Source organism: Silene latifolia, chromosome 3 (genome assembly GCF_048544455.1).
Source record: "Silene latifolia isolate original U9 population chromosome 3, ASM4854445v1, whole genome shotgun sequence".
Classification (NCBI taxonomy): domain Eukaryota; kingdom Viridiplantae; phylum Streptophyta; class Magnoliopsida; order Caryophyllales; family Caryophyllaceae; genus Silene; species Silene latifolia.
Window position 1 is genome coordinate 73,449,045 of NC_133528.1, and position 24,746 is coordinate 73,473,790.

The following is a 24,746-nucleotide window of genomic DNA, read 5'->3' on the forward strand; positions in this document are numbered from 1 at the left end:
AACAACAAATTCAGCCACCTGCACCAACACCTCAGCACTACCGTGACTGACCACCATCTCAGACCATCACTCCTATTCACGCACCAATTCATGCTCGACATTCAGCCATAACTTCCCCTACCTCGCACAAACCCTTTGCACTCCATGCCGGTCAACCGGCATCAGCTCCCCCTATACCGGTATCCACCCACGCAATCCTCCCCTTTTGTGAAGTTCTCGCTGCCGGCATAGGCACCGGCAGCCGTCTCACCGGCACACAGCACTACAATCTTTATCTCGCATCAAGTTTTGTGATCCCCTACCAGGTGCTCTTCTGCCGATGCCCTGTTAACCATACACACCCCACTCTATTCTTCAATGCCTCGCTGCCAGGACCCTAGCCGACAGACAATTGACCGGCATAGGCCTCCTTGATGCTGCTGCACCGTCGTTTTGCTCCTTTTTCCCCTTTTGTTTGCTTTTGTCTTGTTTTGAGTCAAATGTCGATTAGGTTTTAGGGAAGTTGATTATTATTATTATTATTATTATTATTATTTTTTTTTTTTTTTTTTTTTTTTTTTTGTTGCAGAAATGTCATGATCTTCTTATTCCTCCACCTTGGGGCAAAAAAATAGAAGATACAAGAGATATTTCAAACAAAAGGAATAACCTCTACAAGCCTAGAGGAACTAGGCCGTATGAAGAGAGACTAAAAGAGAATCATAGTGCTTAGGCTTCACCTTACTAAGCATTCTACTACTGATGATCAGCTGCAACTTCCATAAGAGCTGCTTAGGGGTGCATTCAGTACCTTGAAATACCCGGGAATTCCTCTCCCTCCAAACAAGATGAACAGTAGCAGCTATACAACTAGTGTACCATGCTGCTTTCCAATGTCGACGAGAAGCTCTACTGTTATTCCAAACTAGCTCAGTAGTGCAACTGTCAGTTCTGCTGGCCAGTTTTAACCAATTGAGGACACCATGCCAGACTTCCCGTACATAAGAACACTGGAAAAACAGGTGCTCATGGGTTTCACTATCCCTCTTACATAATGCACAACGATTGACAAGGTACATTCCTTTGGAAATGAGAATATCAGTGGTAGCAAGCTTACCCTGGACAGCGAGAGAAGTGATAAAAGCATGACAAGGAATAACACTAGGATTCTTCAGAGCTTTTGTCCAAGGAAGAATAGGGCGAGGAAGCCTAAACCAGTCATAAGCAGCCTGCATGCTGAACTTACCCCTCACAATCCAAGAGTTGAGCAGGTCCCTAGCAAGAGTTATGGAACCAGTTTTGCCTAGAATCTCCTCCTTAACAGCTATAATGCTCCTTAAATGCTCTGCATATCTATCTTTACTTGTAGCAGACCAAACAGTTTCAAATTGGTAAGCTAAAGTCCAAGAAAACCATAGCCCTTGCTTTTTAAAATCCAGAATCCAAATCCATTTGGCAAGAGCTGCTTTATTCCAAGATAGCAGTTCCTTAATGTCAAAACCTCCCTCAGCCCAGGGAGCACAGATACTGCCCCAACTCTTATGAACCCATTTCTTTTGCCCCTCACTAATGCCCCAAAAGAAGTTCTTACTGATTTTAGTCAGATGCTTCAGAATACTCTTAGGCAGTAAAACATTAGCAGTCCAGAAAGAGGCTAGTCCAAACACCACAGAGTTCAGCAGCTGTGCCTTCCCAGCAAAGGAGAGAAATTTAGTAGCCCAGTGTTGGACAGTATTCTGAAGCTTGGAAATCAGGAGACCATACATATCAGTAGTATTTCGAGCTGTGTTTAGAATGAGCCCAAGATACCTAAAAGGAAAGTCACCTTCAGAAAAACCAGTAGCCTGAAGAATTTGATGCTTTACAATATCAGCCACTCCCCCAAAGTATATCTCAGTTTTATCACTATTAGCATGCAGGCCAGACCAGGTAGAAAAGGAGCCCAAGGTGTGTAAGACAGCAACAGTAGAAGGGACATCCCCTCTGATAAAGACCATTAGATCATCAGCAAAGATGAGATGGGTGAGCTTGGTCTTAGAGCACTTAGGATGGTAAGATACATTGGGCAAAGAGCAAATTTGCCTAAGGTACCTAGACAAGATTTCCATGCTCAACACAAACAGGTAAGGGGATAAGGGATCACCTTGCCTAACACCACTTTGACCTTTAAAGAAGCCATGATAAGCTCCATTGATTTTCAGGGAGAACCAGGGAGTAGTGATACAACCCATAATCCAAGTGATAAACAATGGGGGAAAGTTCAGAGCCTTAAGCATATTCTCAATGAAGCCCCATTGCAAAGAATCAAAGGCCTTCCTAATATCCACTTTAATGAGGCATCTAGGAGTCAAAAATTTCCTGCCATAACCTTTAACCAAAGATTGAGAAAGCATTATGTTTTCATGAATGCTCCTATCCTGAACAAAAGCAGCATGTTCAGGCCCAATGAGAGAAGGTAAAAAAGGTTTAAGTCTCTTGGTTAAAATCTTGCTAATGGTCTTATACATAGTAGAACAGCAAGATATTGGTCTAAAATCAGTAACAGAAGAGCAGACCTTCTTTTTAGAGATCAAAGTAATCAAGGTAGCATTTGCTTGCTTACACATTCGACCAGTCTTAAAGAAAGCCTGGACAGCTTTACAGAAATCCACCCCAATAGTATCCCAAGAAGCTTTAAAGAAAGCAGAGGAAAAACCATCAGGCCCTGGGCTCTTATCAGATCCAATATCAAATAGAGCTTCTCTAATCTCAGCAGAATCAATAGGCTTAGTGAGACCTTCATAGTCAGAAACATGGAGACAAGGCCCCTGCTGAATGAAAAGCACATCCAGAGGAACAATAGGGGAGGAGGTACCCAGCAGATGCTCATAATACTCAATAAAAGCAGCCCCTACATTGCTAAGCCCAATCCTTTCCTGTCCACTCATGTCTTTTATTTGCCCAATGATTTGCTGCTGCTTTCTCTCTTGAATCCTAGCATAGAATAGTAGAGGAGTCATTGTGAGATATGTGCTCAAGCTTAGCTTTCTGCTTGAGAATATTTCCCTCAGCTTTTTTGAGCTTAATATAAAGATCCAACAGAGACCTTTCCTGATCAAGCAAGGCAACAGAGAGAGGATCCCCTTGAATAGCAAGTTGACATTGATGCAACTTCTCCTTAGCAGAACAAACTCTTTGAGCAATATTACTATAGTGTTGTTTATGTAAACTTTTAAGACCAGCTTTGACTACTTTCAATTTAGAGAAAAATTTATAAGTATTAGATCCCTGGACAGGAGCCTCCCAGGCAGCTATAACAGTGGAGTGATAATCAGGGTGAAGAGTCCAACAATTCAGGAAGCTAAACCGAGAACCAGTGTAAGCATCCTTAAAGACAGTAACAAGGACTGGGGAGTGATCAGACACCTCTGCAGGCATGAAGTTTACAGAGGTAGCAGGGAACTGATTAGACCAACCAGGATTAGTGAGAGCTCTATCCAATTTTGACCACATTCTAGTACCCTCCTCCTGCTTATTAGTCCAAGTAAACTCACAATCAGTACCCTGAATGTCATCCAGACCACTCTGAAGCAAGCATGAATTAAAATCATGATATCCTCCAAATGAGGGGGAGTATTACTGATCCTTTCAGTGACATTCCTGACAACATTAAAGTCACCCAAAACAATCCAACTAGCAACAGTGAGACTAATAGCAGAAAGTGCAGACCAAAGTTCAATCCTCTCCTTAGCATCATTACTAGCATAAACCACAGTACAGTGAAACTGCTGGCAAGTGGCATGGTGAAGAACAGCACAATGAATAAACTGAGCATGAATGATTAAAGGAGTAATAGTGACAGTAGCAGGTTTCCACAGTAACCAAATTCGGCCATTAATATGATACTTGTAGTTGGTAAGTACCTTGTAAGCATGGAACTGACTAGCAAGGATAGCTTTAGAATTCTTCTCCTTAACTCTGGTTTCAAGGACCCCTAGGATATCCACCCTAGTAGTATGCAAGAAGTCAAGTACTTCCTGCTGTTTTCGAGGGTCATTACCCCCTCTGATGTTCCAAGTAGAGAGCTTCATTTGCCTCTATCAGGGGGAAGACCTTCCTCTAGATTACAATCAGTACCCTGGACATTCTTTGATGGAGATGCTCTCTTCAAGGCTATTTGAGTCACCCCCATCCTATCCTCCATGCCACATTCTAGATGCATTTCAGGAGAGTGAGTAGGAGAGCCAGTCTCAGCCAGAGGGAGCTGTTGCCCAGTGGCCAGGAAAGGAGTCACCTCCCCACTATCAACTGAGGTACCACCTAGTAGCAAGGGATCAAAACTAGTGTCAGGAACAGTCTTCTGAGATAAAGACTCCAACTGAACAGAGACTTCAGAAGTATGACCAGAAACATCCAAAGGACCAAAAGTATTGGTCAAAGTAATGTTATTGTTATCCAGAGACTCAGATGAGGGAACTCTCTTCAAGGCTATTTGAGCTCCCCCATCTTCATCCTTCTTGCTGCATTCTTGATGCTTTTCAGCAGCAGGAGAAACCACAAGGGGACTCTGAGCCGTGCCCAGCAGTGCACCCTGTGCTTCACCTGCTTTTGAGGTACCACCTAGCAGGCAAAGTTGATCCATAGGCTTAAAGACTTTCTTGGCTTTTTGGGGACTAGGTGCCTTTGGCTTGGCCTGATTCCTCTTGCATGATCTTTCAAGATGCCCCATCTTCCCACACTCAATGCAATAATGGGGAAGCCATTCATAAACAATGCGTTGCTCAGAAGGCCCAAAAGGAGTGTTCAGGCAGACAGAATCAGGCAATGAAGAGGATATGTCAGCTTCCACCATTACCCTAGCAAAGGATAACTTTGCTTTACATGTAGTGGGTACATCAGCAAACATTGGCCTGCCAATCCTACTAGCCATTTTGCTAAGAACAGTGCTAGACCAGAGGTAAGGATCAAGATCAGGGAAAAGAACCCAGATGGGTATGGTAGAAACTTTCTCCATGATAGTAGAGAAAGAGGGTGTCCACTGCTTTAGGATTAGGGAACAATTATTGAGCTTCGAAGGGCATTATTATTATTATTATTTTTTTTTTTTTTTTTTTTTTTGCAGAAAGCTTAGGATCATTTCTCATTAATAATGGTAAAATCAAAAGTACAGATCCAAACCAACTACAAGGGAACCAATTAGGTTACCTAAATAAAGACAAACAAAAAAGCCAAAAGAAATCAGTAGAAAGAGTCATCAGAAGCTAAAGCTTGAAGACGGGTTAAGACCAAATACTGCACCTTCCTAATAAGGACACTAGGAGGAGCAGCAAGGTCTTTGAAAATTCTTTTGTTCCGTTCATTCCAAAGCAAGTAGAGGGTGCTTAACAGAAGACAACGACGCTGCCTTTTGAGCCAGCTTTTACCCCTATTATGCCCCTTGAACCAGTGCAGAACCTGCGGCAGATGAGTCTTGGGAGGAATCTGCAGCCATTGAGAAACTGTTTGCCAGACAGTTGCAGAGTAAACACAGTAAAAAAAGAGATGAGAGGCAGTTTCAGAGTGGTTCTCACACAACACACAACGATTAACAAGCATCATCCCTCTCCTGCTCACATTGTCCACCGTGGGTAACTTATTCTGAATTGCAAGTAATCCAATTATAACATGCTTAGGGTAGTTAAAAGTGTCACTCAGAGTCTTATACACAGACAGAGTAGGCCCTTTTTCCCTTAAGCCTTCATAAACCTGCAATTTATAATCAGACAAGCTTAACAATTCCTTAGCCTGAGAAACTCCTCCAGTAAGAGCAAGAAGACTATCCCTGCAAGTGATGATATTACCCCAGAACCATGAGTGGGCTGCAGTGACTTGGAAATTATTATTATTATTATTATTATTATTATTATTATTATTATTATTATTATTATTATTATTATTATTATTATTATTATTATTATTATTATTATTATTATTATTATTATTATTATTATTATTATTATTATTATTATTATTATTATTATTATTATTAGGGTAGAGTTCCGGTGAGAACGGGGCTTATCGTGAGAACGGTGAGAACAGATCTTAACCGTTGGACCTCCAGTGATTAGATTAAAACTGACAGCTAGCTCGGTTCTATCCACGCACATACCTTCTTCATTATCTGTTACCATCACCTCCAAGTTACACCATCGCTGACCTCTAATGTTGCGGACAAATTCCCAGAATCACCAGTAACGTACACCCTCCGTTGAAATCGCGAGCTTTCTCTCTCCTCTCCTTTTGTCCTACCATCTTTCTACCTTAAACTCAGTTTTGTTTTAATCATGATTAAATTGGGCGATGTGACTATTCGGCATAATTTCGAGCCACTGACTCTTCACTAAGTGATGCACCACTTGCTCACCATTTACCTCAACCGCTGACGGCACCGCACCTCCAGTGACGCACCCACCTTTGCCGCCTGAACCACTTCATATTTTCTCCTTTGCTATCGTATGAAATTTCATCTTCACATCTGGTATTCTTGCTACACCCCCACAACCCTAACTAGCGCAAACAGTCGGCGTTTGATACCTCTGATGTGAGTCACTATCGCTCCTCAAACGAGAATCTATGTATTCTGTGGTGATTGATAGGTTGTTCTCAAACTGAGCTTTTTAATGATGGACAGTCGGAGAGAGGAGCCAAACGTAGAGTACCAGAGTTGTTTGAATGTAGAGCAGAAATGACCGAGTTGGTGTTTTGGTTGAGTTTTTAATTAGAATGTATGGAAAGGTTATTAAATATGTACATTAGCAAATTTAAAGTGCACTTACAAGCAATTTTGAATGTACATTAAGTGTATTTCTAATTTACTACATACGGATCAGAGTACTATTTAAATCCATGTTCGAGTTCTCACTTGTTTACTAAGAGTAGGTTCCAATTGAGTAAGAGACAGATATATATATATATATATATATATATATATATATATATATATATATATATATATATATATATATATATATGCTAATTATATACATGTTTACTTCAAACACTACAATCCCATATTCCTATGTATATAATTAAAAATGAAGGTACATTTTGGATGAACTTGCAGTACATTTCATGTATATATAAAGTACAATTAACATATGCTTAAGGTACGTAACAACTATACATAAGGTAGCAAATTAATGATTGAAGACACTGAAATATTTTTTCGTTCATGTCATTTGTTTACTTTTGGTTTTGGCACAAATACCAAGAAAAGGGGAAGGGAACATTTGTGGTGGTTGTCATTGGATGAATGTCTATGATCAAACTACTCATAAAAAGACTACCTAATATATAAAGGTAAACAAATGAATAATACATGCTAAAATGAAATAGGTAAATAAATGACCATGACGGAGAGAGTAATTGATTTGCTACGTAGGTTATTCAAAATGTACTTATAGAACAATTAAATGTTCCTGTATATTAAGTAAAATGTACCTAGAGTTCTCAACTAATGGTCAAGATCCATTAAAAATACGGAAGGACATTCCAAATATGCTTAATGTACATTCTTAATTTATTTGAGGTACATTTCCATTTGTTTGAGAAAAATTACGTACATTTCAAATTTATTTAAGGTACATTCCACAATTTTGTATAGGGTTATTTAATGAGAATACTACAACCTATGGGTGCCCTTCTCAAAATACTACAACCTATAATTTAACTAAGAATACTACCAAGTATGATACCATTTCCCTCATATTACAATAAGTAGAAGGGCAACTGGAACTACAGGTAACCTTTGTTTTAAACACACTTATTAACCAGATTTCTTTCTTCCACCTCTTTACCTTACCTTATTACTCTTCCTCTCTTTAAACACGCTTAATCTTCATCCTCTCCATTTTCCAGAAAACCAAACTAGCAAAATCAAAATCCCCATCATTAAACCCGCCATTGTCATCATAATAATCACCACCGTCATGACTCATATCCGAGACCAGATCACCAACCACAAGACCTGCCAACGTCCCACCCAACAAACCCGTTCCCAACCCCATCCCTAAACCACTCATTCCTCCATACGCCGGTCTCACCTTGCTGCGGCGCCCAGTACCCGTATCCACCCATCTGAGCCGGATACGTGTATCCAAAAATTAACGACTCTTTTGGATGTGATGCTTGATTTGTGAAGCTGTAATTAGGGTTATTCAAATACGATCGATTTTGTTATTCAAATATATTGTTGATGAATATGAACCAGATGCAATGGAAGAAGAAGAAGGCAAGGTGTTCATTAATGGAAGAAATTTGAAGGGAATATTAAGAAAAGGAAAAAAGATTAAATGAGGGACAAATTAAATGGAGGAGATTTACTGGAGGAAGAAAGGAGTATTAATGGAGGAAAGGAGAAAGAGCGGTAGAGAATGTCAGGGGAAGGAGATGGTGTTTTTATAAAGGATACGTGACCCCCCCTCCTCCTTAACATGTTTCTTCCGGTAAAAAAATGACTAATTCTGTTCTAGGAAAGAGAGTGTCATACTTGGTAGTATTCTTAGTTAAATTATAGGTTGTAGTATTTTGAGAAGGGCACTCATAGGTTGTAGTATTCCCATTAAATAACCCTTTTGTATATGTCAAAACGAGTTATGTGATTGTATTTCATATCAAACTTGGCCAATTCCAATATAATTTGTAGGAAGTTTGACAAACAGAAAAAAATCTTCCCCAAATCCCTTACACAAACGTGCTACATATAATGTTACCATCTCCTTTGACGTGACAGACTTTGCTTTCTACAAACGACTTCATGTAATCAGAGATGTCATCCACAATAAATTCCCATGGGCATCTAACTGACTCTTTGCGTTCAAGAGCAGAAACTAGCTTGAGGCAATTATATTCTAAGATGATCCTTTGTGCACAAAGGTACATTACACTTAAATTCAAAGAACATATATTCTAAACATGTGGTGTTGTACATAAACCTTTTCGAGACTTATCGACTCTAATTGAATAATGGTAAAGCATAAGAAACAACTCGAATAATCGACTCTAATTGAGTACCATTCAACCACTATTGTATGCGCAGCTATGAACCAAATCACCTTCGTCCCTAACTTCATATATCTGGTCATTCATTACAACAATGACAAAAATACCATTACATGAGAGGGTGTCGCAGTGGAGACCAGCAACAGGAGCGACTAAATTCGAGCATAAGTATTCCCGGTGACATGCGACGGTTTGCCGGCGCCGGTGATTCGGTTGCTGGCGCCTGACACGTCGATTAATTGGTCGGATGTCACTATATAAAAGGGACGAAAATGGATAGCAAAGTGGTGATGGTGTTATAGTTGGTGAAGCAGGGGGAGAGAGAATGGTGGAGCCGCAATTTAATGGATTCGACGGAGAACGTCAGTGGTGGCCCAAAATCAAAAGCGCGTGAGATGCAAATAGAGTGACCGTAGTATATGATCAAGTTTGGGACTCGGGGGTTGTTTTCGATGAGATTAGCCGTCAGTTTTATAATTTTGTGGGTGGGATGGGAGTGTTCTCACGGTTCTCACCATAAGGTTGTTCTCATATGATCCAAAATCTTATTATTATTATTATTATTATTATTATTATTATTATTATTATTATTATTATTATTATTATTATTATTATTATTATTATTATTATTATTATTATTATTATTATTATTATTATTATTATTATTATTATTATTATTATTATTATTATTATTATTATTATTATTATTATTATTATTATTATTATTATTATTATTATTATTATTATTATTATTATTATTATTATTATTATTATTATTATTATTATTATTATTATTATTATTATTATTATTATTATTATTACTATTATTATTATTATTATTATTTTTTGCAAGAAAGTTATTTCTCATATATATCAAGGTAAATATACATGAGTTTTCCTTACAAACAATATCCACTAAGATGCAAGTTTCATACACTACTAATGGCTAATTAGCCCAGACATCATGGTTTCCTCATCCACCCGAGCCCGATGCAGGAGAATCAGACCTACCAGGTCATGAATTTCCCGAACAAGGAGCTCCATATTCCTCTCCTGGCCAGCAAAAACACGAGCATTCCTTTCTTTCCAGAGGCAGTACACGGCAGTAGCAATACTACACCCAATCCACCTATTCTTCCAGTATTTCGTTGGCTTTCGCCTATGAGCCCACACTAAAAGACTATGCAAATCACCAGTTGGAATAGGCATCTGAACACGTTCCAGTACCAAAGACAAAACTTGATATGAATATGAACATTTGAAAAAAAGATGTCTTGTGCTTTCTGTTTTGCATTTACACAAGGGACATCTGCTGACCAAGTGCACACCTCTCTGAATGAGCATATTAGTGGTTGCAAGCTTCCTCTGAACTGCCAACTGGAGGATGACCTTATACCGGGGTAAGAGCAAATAGCATTGGACAGCCTTATAGCAGATTTGAGTAGGGAGCCTTGGTCGTATCAAATCATAGGCCTTTCCTACAGAGATCCTACCATGATCAAGACAACCATGTAAAGCACTCTTGGCTTCCCGCACCCCCCAAAAAAAAAGTTGGATAATCATGTCTTTGGTAAGGATAACCCCTCTAAGACTTTCAGAGTAGTACTCCTGAACAGTAAGATCCCAAATAGAACATTGAACAAGATAGTACTTAGACACCTAGGTAGACCACACAGAGCCAGTCCCTCTGTCCAGATGCCAAAGCCATTTAAGCATATTTGCCTGATTCCAGGCTGTGATAGCTTTCAGTTGGAAACCACCCTCAACCCAAGGGAAGCAAATACTCTGCCAGCTCTTGAAAATGACTCTCCGATTCCCCTCAGAGTAACCCCAAAATAGCTGCCTGCAGTAAGTGGTGATAGCATTGCATATTGCCTTAGGAAGAACTAAGCTGCCACACCAAAAATTGCAGAGTCCAAAAACCACCGAGTTGAGCACCTGAAGCTTGCCAGCATAGGATAGAAATTTTGATGCACAACTTTGGACCAGATTCTGGATCCTCATGACCAGACCCTCATACATGCTACTGGTAAGCCGAGCAGGATTTAAGGGAAGGCCCAAGTACCTAAAAGGAAAATGGCCCTCAGCTAACCCAATGTCAGGCAAGATCTGCTGCTTCAACAAGGCATTGACCCCTCCAAAGTACACCTCAGTTTTGTCAAAATTAACCTGAAGTCCAGACCAGCTAGAGAATAGTTTAAGTATATCAGTAGCCTTCTTAATGGAAGGCCTATCCCCCCTGTAAAGACCATCAGATCATCCGCAAAAATAAGATGGGTAAGCTTCAATTTGGCACACTTTGGGTGGTAGGAGACCTGCTTATCATTACACATTACCCTAAGAGCTCTAGACAAGATTTCCATACCTAATACAAAAAGGAGAGGAGATAGAGGGTCTCCCTGCCTAACACCACTTCTACCCTTAAAGAAGCCACAGTGATCACCATTAATTTTAAGGGTAAACCAAGACCCTGTTACACACCCCATAATCCAACTGATAAAGAGGTCAGGGAACTTCAAAGCATGTAACATGTTCCTGATGAAGGCCCATTGCAAGGAATCAAAAGCTTTGCTGATATCAACTTTGAGTAAACATCTATGTGTTAGATTTTTCCTGGAATAACCTTTAATCAGGCTTTGTGTGAGCATAACATTCTCATGTAAACTTCTTCCAGGAACAAAAGCAGCTTGTTCAATGCCCACCAGCTTGGCCATGACAGTCTGCAGTTTTTAGTCACAATCTTACTTATAGTCTTGTAAATAATGGAGCAACAAGAGATAGGGCGAAAATCCTTCACTGTTTGGACATACTTCTTCTTGGGAATTAAAGAAAGGACAGTGACATTTGCCTGTTTAGGCATGAAACCAGTCCTGAAGAAGTCCTCCACAGCTACACAAAAATCATCCTCAATAATGTCCCATACAGACTTGAAGAACCCAGCAGAAAACCCATCAATGCCAGGGCTCTTATTAGACTTGATTGAAAAAAGTGCAAGTTTAATTTCAGTCCTGGTGACAGGAGCCATAAGAGCTGCCTGATCAGTGGAATCCAAGCAAGGGCCATTAGCAATAATAACAGGATCAAGGTCAAGGACAGGAGCAGCAGTGCCTAACAATTGCTTGTAATAGTCAACAAAGGCTTCACCCACAGGCTGCAATCCACTATAAGTATTCCCAAGAGTATCTTGAATCTCATTAATGAATTGACTCTGTTGTCTTTCCTTGATTTTAGCAAAGAAATAAGAAGAACCAACATCATTGTACTTGATATCATGCAGCTTAGCCCTCTGCATAAGAATCTGAGCTTCAGCTTCCTTGAGGCTCCAAAACTCCTTGGAAACACACTTTTCTCTATTTATAAGAGTCTCAGAAAGTGGATCCCTTCTCAAGGCATCAAAACAACCACTAAGTTCAGATCTCTTCTCCTCCAACCTTTGTTCAATACCAGAAAAGTGAGCAAAGTGCAAATCCCTTAAAGCAGTCTTAACATTTTTGAGTTTAGCCATTAGCCTATGCATTGAATTCCCAACCACCCTTTGAGACCAAGCAACAGAGACCCTATTTTTATAATCAAGGTGATCAATCCAGCAGTTGAGGAATTTAAACAGCTTTTTAGGAGGAGGATCCCCAGAGAAATGCAACAAGGCAGGACTGTGATCAGAAACAGTAGGAGCAGGGAAACTAGCATAGGTCTGGGTGAAGGATAGAAGCCAATCAGCATTTGTGAGAACTCTATCAAGCTTAGAATAGACTCTAGTAGGTAGTTCATGCTTATTAAACCAGGTGAACTCACATCCATTACCAGGCAAATCATCAAGACCACACCTCTCAAGACAAGAATTAAACTCAGTAATGTCATTAAAGTCAGGTGAGTGTTGCTAATTTTCTCCTAAGCATCTCTAATGATATTGAAATCCCCCATGGAGACCCAAGCCCCTATAGTAGCAGCATGCTTAACCATAGAATCCCAAAGTTTTCTCCTATGGACAGCACTATTACTACCATAGACCACAGACAAGTGGAATTTCCTTCCAGAAACCAAATGATGGACAAAGCAGTGAACAACCTGTGACTCAGCCTGGATAATAGACAAATGCACATTTGAAGGATTCCAAAGAAGCCAAATCCTACCATTGTGATGACAGCTGTAGTTACAGTAGTGATGATAACCACCAAATTTATTATTCAAGATCCTAGTAGACTTATTATGCTTAACCCTAGTTTCAAGCAACCCAAGGACATCTATTTTTGTGTTTTTCATAAATTTGACCACCTCTAAATGCTTTGTCATTTTATTGAACCCCCGAATATTCCAAGTTGATAAAATCATTGAGGGGGTAAATCAGGAGGATCCTCCACTAGTTGGGTATCAGCCACATGAGTCACCAAAACAGAATACTTGTTAGGGGAGACAAGGTCCTCAGCAGGGAGGTCATGCCTACCCTGGACTGAAACCCTACCACTCTTAGGGCTGTGCCTTCCCTGACAAGGAGTATACCCTAGCACATGGCTTCCTGAGTGCATTACAACTTTCCTAGGAGAAGGAGACTTAGACTTTCCCAGGTCAGGAGAACCTAGCCTCAGGCATTCTGAGTCCACCTGACCAGACAAAGCTAAGGACTCTTCCCCAGAGGATGCTATGGTACCACCTAGCTCATGGCATTCTGAGGTAACTACCTTATCAGGGGGAGCAACCCTAGGAGTAGCAGCTGGGACAGGCCTATAAACCTGCTTACTCCCTTTAGTTGGGGCCACCTTAGGGACAGCAACAGGTTCAGGAGCCTGAGTGACCTTATCCTTCTCCACAACAGGCCTATTCAACTTACAAGAAGCTTCCAAGTGACCCAATTTGTGACAAGTTTTGCAGTAATAAGGGAGCCATTCATAAACAATCCTCTGAGTGGACTGCCCAATAAAGGGAGCATTGATAACCACCTGGTCAGGTAACTCTTTGGACACATCTGCCTCAACTAGAACCCTGGCAAAGGACAACATAGCATGGCATGTAGTATAAAGATCAGCAAATAAAGGTTTCCCAACTTTGCTAGCCATTTTGCTTAAGACAGAATCAGTCCAAAGGTAAGGATCAAGATCAGGGAACAAGATCCATATGGGAACAATGGCCACACTCTCCATGATACATGAGAAATATGGAGTCCATTGCTTCAACACTATAGAATTAGACTTTAACTTCCAAGGACCCTTGTTCAAAACAGCATTCATGGCTTCCTCACTGTCAAACTTAAAGCTGAACCAGCCTTTTTTGAAATATTGCACAAGGGGAAGGGACCCATGATTCCAATGTTTTTGGACAAAATCAGTAACCTGTTTCACAGTAGGTTTAGCACCCAAGATATTCCCCATTAAGGTATACTTCCATTTGACCAGCTCATCTTGGACTTCCTCCAAGTGTATGTCAATTTCAGAGGATTTAGCACTTTCTTCATCAAAGAAGAGACTCATCCCCTTGCTAGCCTTACCCTTAGTCACATCCGCCCAATTTTTCCCAGAAGAGACCTTATCTGCTACCTTATCGCCATTAACGACACCAGTAAGCGTAGGAACAGGGTTGACAACAGGTTCCACAACCACTGCCCCTACCTTAGGAACCTCCACAACAGGTGAAATAGTCGCAGGAGAAGCCATGGCTTCCCCTGTTCTAGGAACACAAGGCAAATTTGGTCCAGTATTATTAACACGCGAAATCGAAGAATTAGACACAATTGGAGACGTAGAAACAATAGAAGGAGAATTAGGAGTAGGAAGGGAACGAACAATCACCTCATTCACTGTGCGATGACTGCGCGAAGAACGACCTACCGAAAAAGTGGTGCAAACAGGAGAGAAAACAGTATCAGGAGAATCGCGATCATGAGAGGAGTCTAAAGGTAACCTTGATTTTGGGGGCCGACCCCTCCCCCTAGCCATGGTGAAGGAAGAAGACGCAACAATGGCGACGCTTTCTTGGGAGAAAAATCTCTCTATACCGGCTTAGAGAGAGAAAGTCTTTATTGTTTGATTATTATTATTATTATTATTATTATTATTATTATTATTATTATTATTATTATTATTATTATTATTATTATTATTATTATTATTATTATTATTATTATTATTATTATTATTATTATTATTATTATTATTATTATTATTATTATTATTATTATTATTATTATTATTATTATTATTATTATTATTATTATTATTATTATTATTATTATTATTATTATTATTATTATTATTATTATTATTATTATTATTATTATTATTATTATTATTATTATTATTATTATTATTATTATTATTATTATTATTATTATTATTATTATTATTATTATTATTATTATTATTATTATTATTATTATTATTATTATTATTATTATTATTATTATTATTATTATTATTATTATTATTATTATTATTATTATTATTATTATTATTATTATTATTATTATTATTATTATTATTATTATTATTATTATTATTATTATTATTATTATTATTATTATTATTATTATTATTATTATTATTATTATTATTATTATTATTATTATTATTATTATTATTATTATTATTATTATTATTATTATTATTATTATTATTATTATTATTATTATTATTATTATTATTATTATTATTATTATTATTATTATTATTATTATTATTATTATTATTATTATTATTATTATTATTATTATTATTATTATTATTATTATTATTATTATTATTATTATTATTATTATTATTATTATTATTATTATTATTATTATTATTATTATTATTATTAGACTAGTTAGCTTATATTTTCTCTCAACATTTTAGAACCCTAGATAATTTATTTTCTTCTCTTTAATTTTCCACTACTCAAGTTGTAATCTTTTCTCAATATTAGCGTAATTGCTCTCTAGTTTATCCAAGTTCTTCATTTTTCAATAGTATACATTTAATCTTTGGGTTGTAATTTGAAGATTAGAAGAAATTCATCTTCTTTTATCATCCAAGTTTGTTTATTTCCTATTTGTTTGTACAATTTCTCCCTTATTTAGATCTTATTTTCATTTGTTTACATTTTTCATCTTATTTAATTACTCTTTGTTCAAGTCACCATGTTGTTTGTCATTGTTTGCATATTGTTTCCTTTTATTGTTGAATTCTCACCCATGAACATGTGTGAATAGTCTTATCTAGGGTCTAGGGGGAACTTGGGTAATTAAAGGGGATGAATTTGGGTTGTTAACTCTTTAGTGTGGGTGATTATGTGGTTTCTACTCTCATGCATATATATGAAGTGTTTGTAGAAATGTTTGAATGAAAGTTGGAACATTTCCTTGACATGTTTGGCTTATCTTGGTGCATTATGCTATTGGATGGTCTTAGAAGTGTTTATTGAGATGTTTAAATGAAAGTTGAAACCTTTCTTTGACATATTTGGTCCATCTTGGTGTCTATGCTTTTGGATAATCTTTATGCCTTGTTTGTAGCAAGTTCACCTTAATCAAGTGATAACTTGTTGAGGAACTTAAGGTGACTAAGAAATTAGTCTTAAACCCTCGACCACTATCATCACCCATCTCTTGTTGGACCTTGTTTCCCGCTCTATTTACCCTTGTGAACCTAAATACCATAGCTTTCCTTATTATTTGTTCCACATCTTGTTTTAACATTCGTCTAGTTTATCATTTGATTTAGTTTTCATCTAGTAGTTAGTATAAATCCAACTATTTTCATTGTTTGACGAAACTAAATACTTAAACAAACCAAGTATCTAACCCCCGCCATCCTTGTGGATTCGACCCCGATTATACTACTTTAATTGGGTAATTTATAAAGAGTTTTTGAGCCGGGAATGACGACTAGAACCGGCCATCACCCTCCAACCGGAAAAGAAAGGGATTAACATGAAAAGAAAGAGAGTAATAGCGGAAGCAGAGGAGGTTACCATGAAGATAATCCCTCCTCCCTACTCCGAAACAAAAAGAGAAAAAGTGTCTGGCAGACTTTGGACGACATGATAATCAGGAGCCGTGACACAGTGCATCACCCCAATGTTGAACCCCAATCACAAGAATTCAGTGATAATTAAAAGCCACAACACAGAGCGCCGCCCTGATGTTAACCCCCAATCATCAGACGCCGTTCAAACTGCAGACGTAGGTCACTGATAAGGACTCATGACCTACCCTCGAGCCTCACTCGTAGCCAAATCAGACGGATCTCCTAGATCCTCCTGCACCCGAATCCTCCTCCTACTCCCGAGTCCACGGCCTAGCAGACCTGGAACACTCACCTGGAGCCAAAACCAAAAACACAATGTCAGACAAAATTTCGACATTACGAAGGCGCAAAATAGGCAAAAGCCTAAAGCGGCCAAGACAAAAAATTGCCTGCAAATACAAAACAACAGCAAAACCAGCAAGGGCAAACTCGCCCAATCCCATCCAACAAAACATTTCACAAAAAACTCACAAAAAGAAAACTCAGGAAAACCCCACTCACCCTTCTTTTCAAGCAAAAGACGAGTTAAATCAACAACAAAGCAATCAAGACCCCTTGGACTAACACAAAGCCTACGGAAGCAAAAGTATGCACCCGTCCTAACCGGACACTTCAGAAAGCTCAAAAAGGAAATTTTACGCCAATTAAGCGCTAAAAAGGTGTAACACCCCGATTTATGAAGGAGCCTCTAGCAAGACATTCCCTAATAAACCGGACTGTTATCATCTCGGTTTCCCGAGGTAGTGAATAACAAATTAAACTCCAAGGCAAATTACATAATTTCTTTAACTTAACTTTTTACAAACCTCATCTACATCAAATTACAAAGAACTAACATAAATAAAAGTGAAGTCTTCTAAATGATGATCTAGCTACTAAGTCTTCTGATCCAGTGTCTCACGCCCATCAAGCTCCCATCCTATCTCATAAACCTGTCAAGTCCGCTCCCAATATTTGGATCGTCGCGGTGTTCACGAATACGTGGTCAACCAGGAGGTTGAGTAGGGAATACAATGAAACAACAAAGTATGATATGCATGCTCCTCCGTCACCTCCATCTCCATCTCAACTCATATCTCATAACCCGGACAACCCAGCCATACCGATCCCCGGTAGACTATATATCGACCGTAGCCGATCTGCCGCTCGTTTGAGGACACCAGGGCAAGTCTGAGAACCCGCCTGGGCCTTATCACAACATCATCATCACCACACCACGTCACCACAACATCCCCCATCTCCAATGCATATGAATGCTCAAGAATTAATGCAACACAATATGTATATCATTGAACTGGTAAATCATAGAATCATGCCGGTTACCGAATGTTGTGATAATATACTCAATACGATCAATTCAGTCGAGCACATTCCAGGATATGAATCATAACATAAATCAACAACCACGAATCAAGTCACGTTCACAGTTTGGTCATATGAAACACAACAAGTCAACACAATTCAACAACAACGATAATGAGTCAAGTGTATTTCCCTACCTCAGTACCGCAGTCAAATAGTCGGGTGCTCAGTAATATTCCACAACAATTCGTCCTCTGAAAGATAAATAAATGATAAACGATTACTTAACTATTCCCGTTCCCAAAATAGGAGGTTATTGAAAATAGGAACTCTCTAACATGTAAAGTTTCCTTAAATGGAAACTTCCCCGATATAACAGTTTTCCATTTTAATCAACCCGACTCAAAACCCGTCTCTAATTATTTAAACGATTCGAAAATTACATTAAATAACTAATACGATAAATAAAAGGTTAACGAATTTTACGATTAATAAAACCGAAACAAACATAAAACAATTCCCACAACCCGACTCCCACAACCCGTGATTTCACCCTCGCCCAAACCCCTCACACGCCGCCTGAACCACCACGACAACCACCTGGCCTGTTCCCCAGTTCGACCCAACCACCAACAACCACCCCCAACCTGGTCGACTGCCGCCGGCGAGTCGAACCAGGGCTGCCAACAACCCTGACACACCACCTGCCGCCACCAACAGCCTCCCTTTGCAACCCCATAGCCACCGCCGTCGTGATTATTATCCTATGCTACCACCACCACTCTGCTCGCCGTCAAACCAAGCACACAGACGCCGTGGCACCGCCGTTTCGACCTCCCCCGAGTCCACGGTGGTGCCACCCCAACCTAACCATCTAAAACCTGCCTGAAACCCGTAACAAAATCCGTTTTGCCCCCCTTAATCGATACTGCCTGCCTCTGCCACCCTAACCGCCTACAACCACCCCAACAACCACCACGTCACTCGACACACACCACACTACTCATATACCCCGTCAACAACCACCAGAATCGCCTCCCTAAGACACACAACAACAACAAAACCCGACAGACAAAAACGAAAACAGAGGAGGAGGGTTGTACTCTTACCTTTTCTGCCACCACTACAGCCACCAGAGATGTCTATGACCGTCGACAATCGCCCCTAGCTCTTCCCTGCTGTACTGTCAACAACCACACTCTCTTTCTCTCTCTCGAATTACGTGAATGTTGGGATTTGTGCCGCTGAAAATGAGGGAGGCGGGTGAGACGAGGGTCGTGTATTGTTAGGGTAAAACTAGGTTAAAATTTAGGTTAAAGCTTAGGTTAGATGGTAAATGGGTCATGGGTAACGTGATTGGGTAAATGGGTAAGCTAACGTGACTTCGTTCAGTTAAACCCGTCTCAACAAGTTTACGAATAACTCGATCTTACGATATCAACACGACTAAACAATTAACTCGACTCAATCAGCGATATAAAATACGGGGTATTACAAAAGGACAAAAAAATCAAAAGCGGCCGCGACAAAGCAATGTGACCCAACCACATCCTAATGTGATCTAAATTGTATCTAGGGAACATGTCAAAGCAAGACGGCTCATTTTGAGCTGAAGCAGACGCTTACTTCATCAGCAAAAGACTGTCTGACAAGGACAAAATGCAAAATTATCGCCCCTCGCATACGACAAGGGCTTCACATAGCAAAGATGACCTATCCCGATTACAATGCAACCTAGTGGCGCCCACAACTCGAGCAAATAAGCACAATATTGCGAAATGAGACAGTTTCATGCCTCATTTGCGTTTTTCGCATATAGAAGGCGGGAACGGGGACCAAAATGCAAACTAAAAGCACCCTTATACTCCTAAACAGGTTTCTAACCTAATGTAAGCATCAATTGCACTTAAAAATGGGAATATCGAAAAAGCCCAATTCAATTTGGGATAAATTAGGGTACGTAGTAATTTAATCTACAAAAATGCAAAGAAAATCAAGTGGAATCAAGAGGATAAACATACCTTTAGATAACATGAACTTTTGCACAAATGCAAGCAAAAAGCGAGATCAAAAATTGCGATTTTGAGAGCTTTTTAAGATGCTTTATCGAGGAAGATGACGGAATGAGAATCAAACTGTTCTCGCGTCTTTTTAAAAAAATTAGCGGGATCCCCTTGTATTGCCAAAGAACTCGCGCCTCTTAGGAGTGACTCTGTCAATTTCAGCCAAGTTTTGGGCTTTGGCCCAAACACATGCACAACCCACCGTTACTCGCAAATACAAATTTCAAATGATGGAATTAAAAACCATTATTTCCCTCGCAAATACAGAATGGCGAAATTCAAATACGCTATTTTCACAAAATTTCAAATGATGGAATTAAAAATCGTTATTTCTTCAAAAATACAAAATGGCGAAATTCAAATTCGCTATTTTCACAAAATTTCAAATGACGGCAATAAAAACCGTTATTTTCTTCACAAATACAAAATGCCGAAATTCAAATTCGCTATTTTTAAGAAAATTTCAAACGACGGAATTAAAAACCGTTATTTCCCTCACAAATACAAAATGTCAAAATTGAAATTCGCTATTTTCACAAAATTTCAAAGGACAGAAATAAAAACCGTTATGTTCTACCTTTCAGAACTGCAAATAGCAAAATTCAAACTCGTCATTCTCGCAAAAACTTTGAATGGCAGCAATAAAAACCGTCACACCTCCTCAAATTCAAAATTATAAATGACAGTAATGGAAGCCGCCATCCGCAGGAGCCAGGCCGAGTTATAAAAGGTCTATCTCTTCCAAGCACCGCAAACATCCTTTATAAAGACCAAAAATCCCCCGTGGAACCCTAGAAGCCTCCACACGGAGTTATCTCTCAACAAACTGTTGAGTATGTGTCCTCAACAATAGTGCGATCACATTATTGAAACTCATGATAAGAATACGTAAAGGGATGACTCATTTATATATGTCAACTGATCAACATTAATCGGCAATGATTGGCTTACTAGAGTTTGACATTACTCTCGTTTGACGGTGGTGATCAGTCGATCCCTTAAGGTCACACCTAAAGGACGATTCCCTTAATAGATAATTTAATTAATTGTATATTGATACAGATTAATTAATTCCTTAAAATTGAACAATTTACGTCTATGAGTGAGAATATATATCTTATTGTAATTCGATTAAATAAGATTCGTTTTAGTAATTAAAATGTTATATTACTAAAATTTGTTTATGAAACAATTAAGAGAGACTGGTTAATCTTAATTACAAAATATTGTAGATTAACATGATCCATTTTATAATATGTAATTGTGAATTACCTTTTAATTAGTTAAAATTGATTTGTTCATTTTGTAAATAACATTTAATTTGTTAAATGTAAATTAGTAAGAATAGTAACATGTGAATTGTAACATGTCACACAATATTACAAAATGACAATTGACGAAAAATAAAATGGGTGTTCACATTGTGATATGGATCGAAATTATGGGTGGTTTATGGTTATTGTAAAATGTTTTAAAATTGTTTAAAAGACATAATCATAACCTAACCTTATATAGCCCATACCCTACATATTTTGGTAAGAGAAAAAGCAAAAGTGATGCATTGGCCTTATGTGAGACACCACATCCGGCCCTCTCCCTTAATTAAGAGGGACTTTTGTTTTTCCAATTAAATACTTAACAACTCTCTTAATTCACTCGCATTCTTACACTTCTCTGTAAAATAGTTTTAGACTTGTTTTTGTTCATATATCTAATACCCTAATTAGATTACTAAAGTAGTAATATTTAATAATATTAGATTAATTATAAGGTGTCTAATAATCATATCTAGTCAATATATTATTAGATTTAAGGGATAGTCGTGGTGCAATCAAGAGGAGAATCTTTACTTTGGGATTTTGGAATATCATCCATATACATTGTAGCTCAAGAACAAGTGGAGGAAAGAGTCCTCACTTGTGCCCTTTTCGTGCCATACCTACAAATCTACAATGTAAGGAACCTTATTCTTCTTCGTCCTTATTTCATTTTAAGTTATGCATGCAACTAGATCTAGCCTAATCTAAATCAATGAGTAATTTAGATCTATAATTAAATGAATTTAATTAAAGGGTTTATAATCCCTTAAATTGGTATCAGAGCATAGGATGTTGCATGCATAATCGATTTATAGTTTTTTCGAGTTATAGTAACTTAAATAAAACTAAAATTTTGTGATTTATTAGATAATATCACGAAATTATTTTGCATGTTGGATATTATGGTCCTAAAATGTATTTAGGTCATTTTGATGATTTATGGTATTTTATTGCACATTTTAATGATTTTTAGTGATTTTATTACATTTTAGTGAGTAAAATGGTATTTAAAATGCTAAAAATAGTTAGACTTAGTTTCTGACCTTAAAATTTTTATATGACCTCACATGCATATTTTACTTATTGTATGTAAAATTTATTATAAATTTGATTTATTATGCATGATTTATGATTTTTATGTGATAAAAATTGAATAAATGGAGGTAAAATAGTTAAAAATAGTTAAACTTCGAAACAGGCCATGAAATTTTAATATGTTGTCACATGTATATTTTACTCACTGTGTGTAAAATTTGAGATGAACACGATTTATTTTGCGTGATTTATGAATTTTCAGTGTAAAGATGACATAAATAGTGACTATTTTAGCAAAAATAGCTAAAACGAATTACATGGCATGAAAAAATTATTTTAAGTTGCATTTATATCTCACATATCAGATTAGAAGTTGGAACATTGATTTGATTAATTTTCATATGCTTTAGATATTTTATTTGATAAAACCGATAAATCGCAACTATATTTTTCTCGAAATAAATTCGAAAATTTTAACCTTGATTTTTGATATTATGAGTGTCATGGAAATATTCCAGAATGTTCAAAAATTTAAAATTCAAAATTTGAAATTATTGTAATTTAATTTGGATTTATTTCATAAAAGTTATGATTTTAAGGTCAATTATGAGCATAAATGTTAAATCAAGTTGAATTATTGTCAAAAATTAAGTGATAACTAATTTTTGAGTCCTAAAAGGTTAGAGTAATTAACTTGGACTAAAATTTGATTTTAATATTATTTTGCGATTTTAATAAGTTAACGATCACGAATATCCATAAAACCGGGTTATATTTACGATATAAGTTTAAATAGGGCGATTTGGCACATAACTTGGCATGTTAGATATTATAATGCTACATATTTCATTGGTGAATGTCATATTTTATTTATATAATTTTGAATTATGTAATTTTATCTTAGTATAGCCTTAGTTTAATCGATATTTCCTGTAATGTAAGGGGATATTGATTCAGTTGTAATTAATGTGATCTCGTATCACTTTTATTTTTACTAGTTTTTCATATTACAAATATATAATAGGAATAGCTATGTATTTTATTATTATTTGTAATCCTGGAGTTTCCTTTAAGACCGTGCCATTCGGAAAGGCGTTCCGACAAAGACGGTGTTCTTGGGAAGCGTGACACTTGATGTTCAAGGGACCATTGGAGTTGGTTTCCGAATTTGTAATAGATTATTTGATTTTCTATTTTAGGAAGGCCATACTAGGAATTCATTATTTGCCTTGCATTTCTTTTAATATGTTGCATGCATTGCCAAATCGCTAGACCTGGCAAAAATATACCGAACCCGAAAAACCGATCGAAAATACCTGAATCGACACCTGACCGTACACCCGAAAGGTATAACTGAACTTCACCGAAACCTGAATCGACCTGAATTGATTCGAAATCGAACCGAATTTGTAATATCCGAAATAGACCCAAAATCGAATGAACCTGAACTGTTTCAACCTGAATTGTTCTAATCCGAACCGATATATACCGAAACCGATTTCATCCCTTACATTGATGACAGAAACCCAACATTGAAACCCGAAATGACTCGAATGTACATAGGCGTCACATCTAGGGTGTCTTTTTGTACATGAGTGTCACCCATTTGACGTCAATGAATTAATATTATATCGTAGTTATACATAAAAACATTATTTATTACGTTTTTAAAAAAAATTATTCGTATTATATCCAATTTTTTGAATAAAGACCTAATCCCTTGACATCCGATCCGATTATGACCTGACTCGAATCTCATCTGTTCTGATACTAACCCGACTCGAACTTTATTTTCACCGATATTGACCCAACTCGAACCTGAACCGATCCGAAATATCTACAACCAATTAAAAGTGAAAACTGAATCCAACCTGAGTTGAACCGAACTGAAATCGAAAAAAAGATAAACCGAAATAACCCGATCCGAAAGAACCCGAACCGAAACTGAACTGATTGACCCGTTTGCCACCTCTACAAATCACCATAACTTTACATGCATATCTTTTCTTATCGAGTTATCGACCGTGTCAATT

General features: G+C 37.6%; 4 protein-coding genes across 4 annotated transcripts; all 4 read right to left on the bottom strand.

Moving 5' to 3' along the window:
- Positions 1-2,952: 2,952 nt before the first annotated feature.
- On the bottom strand, positions 2,953-4,049 carry LOC141649210 (uncharacterized). The gene is made up of 2 exons (XM_074457905.1): positions 3,615-4,049; positions 2,953-3,543 (listed from the first exon to the last, which is right to left on the bottom strand). The coding sequence occupies exons 1-2, from the start codon at positions 4,047-4,049 to the stop codon at positions 2,953-2,955; spliced, it is 1,026 nt and encodes a 341-aa protein (XP_074314006.1).
- A 1,147-nt stretch (positions 4,050-5,196) lies between these two features.
- Positions 5,197-6,115, bottom strand: LOC141649211 (uncharacterized). The gene is made up of 2 exons (XM_074457906.1): positions 6,107-6,115; positions 5,197-5,703 (listed from the first exon to the last, which is right to left on the bottom strand). Exons 1-2 carry the CDS (start codon positions 6,113-6,115, stop codon positions 5,197-5,199), a joined length of 516 nt encoding a protein of 171 aa, XP_074314007.1.
- A 1,702-nt stretch (positions 6,116-7,817) lies between these two features.
- On the bottom strand, positions 7,818-13,287 carry LOC141649212 (uncharacterized). Its single transcript, XM_074457907.1, has 8 exons — positions 12,925-13,287; positions 11,846-12,823; positions 11,313-11,717; positions 10,720-11,166; positions 10,315-10,605; positions 9,959-10,206; positions 8,690-8,857; positions 7,818-8,073 (listed from the first exon to the last, which is right to left on the bottom strand). The coding sequence occupies exons 1-8, from the start codon at positions 13,285-13,287 to the stop codon at positions 7,818-7,820; spliced, it is 3,156 nt and encodes a 1,051-aa protein (XP_074314008.1).
- A 35-nt stretch (positions 13,288-13,322) lies between these two features.
- On the bottom strand, positions 13,323-14,360 carry LOC141649213 (uncharacterized). The gene has a single exon (XM_074457908.1). The coding sequence runs from the start codon at positions 14,358-14,360 to the stop codon at positions 13,323-13,325; it is 1,038 nt and encodes a 345-aa protein (XP_074314009.1).
- Between the last annotated feature and the right edge of the window lie 10,386 nt (positions 14,361-24,746).

What these genes read in the sequence shown, in the direction of transcription:
- LOC141649212 (XM_074457907.1), bottom strand. Translation starts at nt 13,287, where the DNA reads ATGACAAAGCATTTAGAGGTGGTCAAATTTATGAAAAACACAAAAATA. An exon ending in TTCAGAGAGGTGTGCACTTG is followed by an intron (nt 10,207 to 10,314) that starts GTCAGCAGATGT and finishes GAACGTGTTCAG; the next exon opens with ATGCCTATTCCAACTGGTGA. An exon ending in GTGGATGAGGAAACCATGAT is followed by an intron (nt 8,858 to 9,958) that starts GTCTGGGCTAAT and finishes TTGTGCACAAAG; the next exon opens with GATCATCTTAGAATATAATT.
- LOC141649213 (XM_074457908.1), bottom strand. Translation starts at nt 14,360, where the DNA reads ATGGGGAATATCTTGGGTGCTAAACCTACTGTGAAACAGGTTACTGAT.
- LOC141649210 (XM_074457905.1), bottom strand. Translation starts at nt 4,049, where the DNA reads ATGAAGCTCTCTACTTGGAACATCAGAGGGGGTAATGACCCTCGAAAA. An exon ending in ACTTTAATGTTGTCAGGAAT is followed by an intron (nt 3,544 to 3,614) that starts GTCACTGAAAGG and finishes TGCTTGCTTCAG; the next exon opens with AGTGGTCTGGATGACATTCA.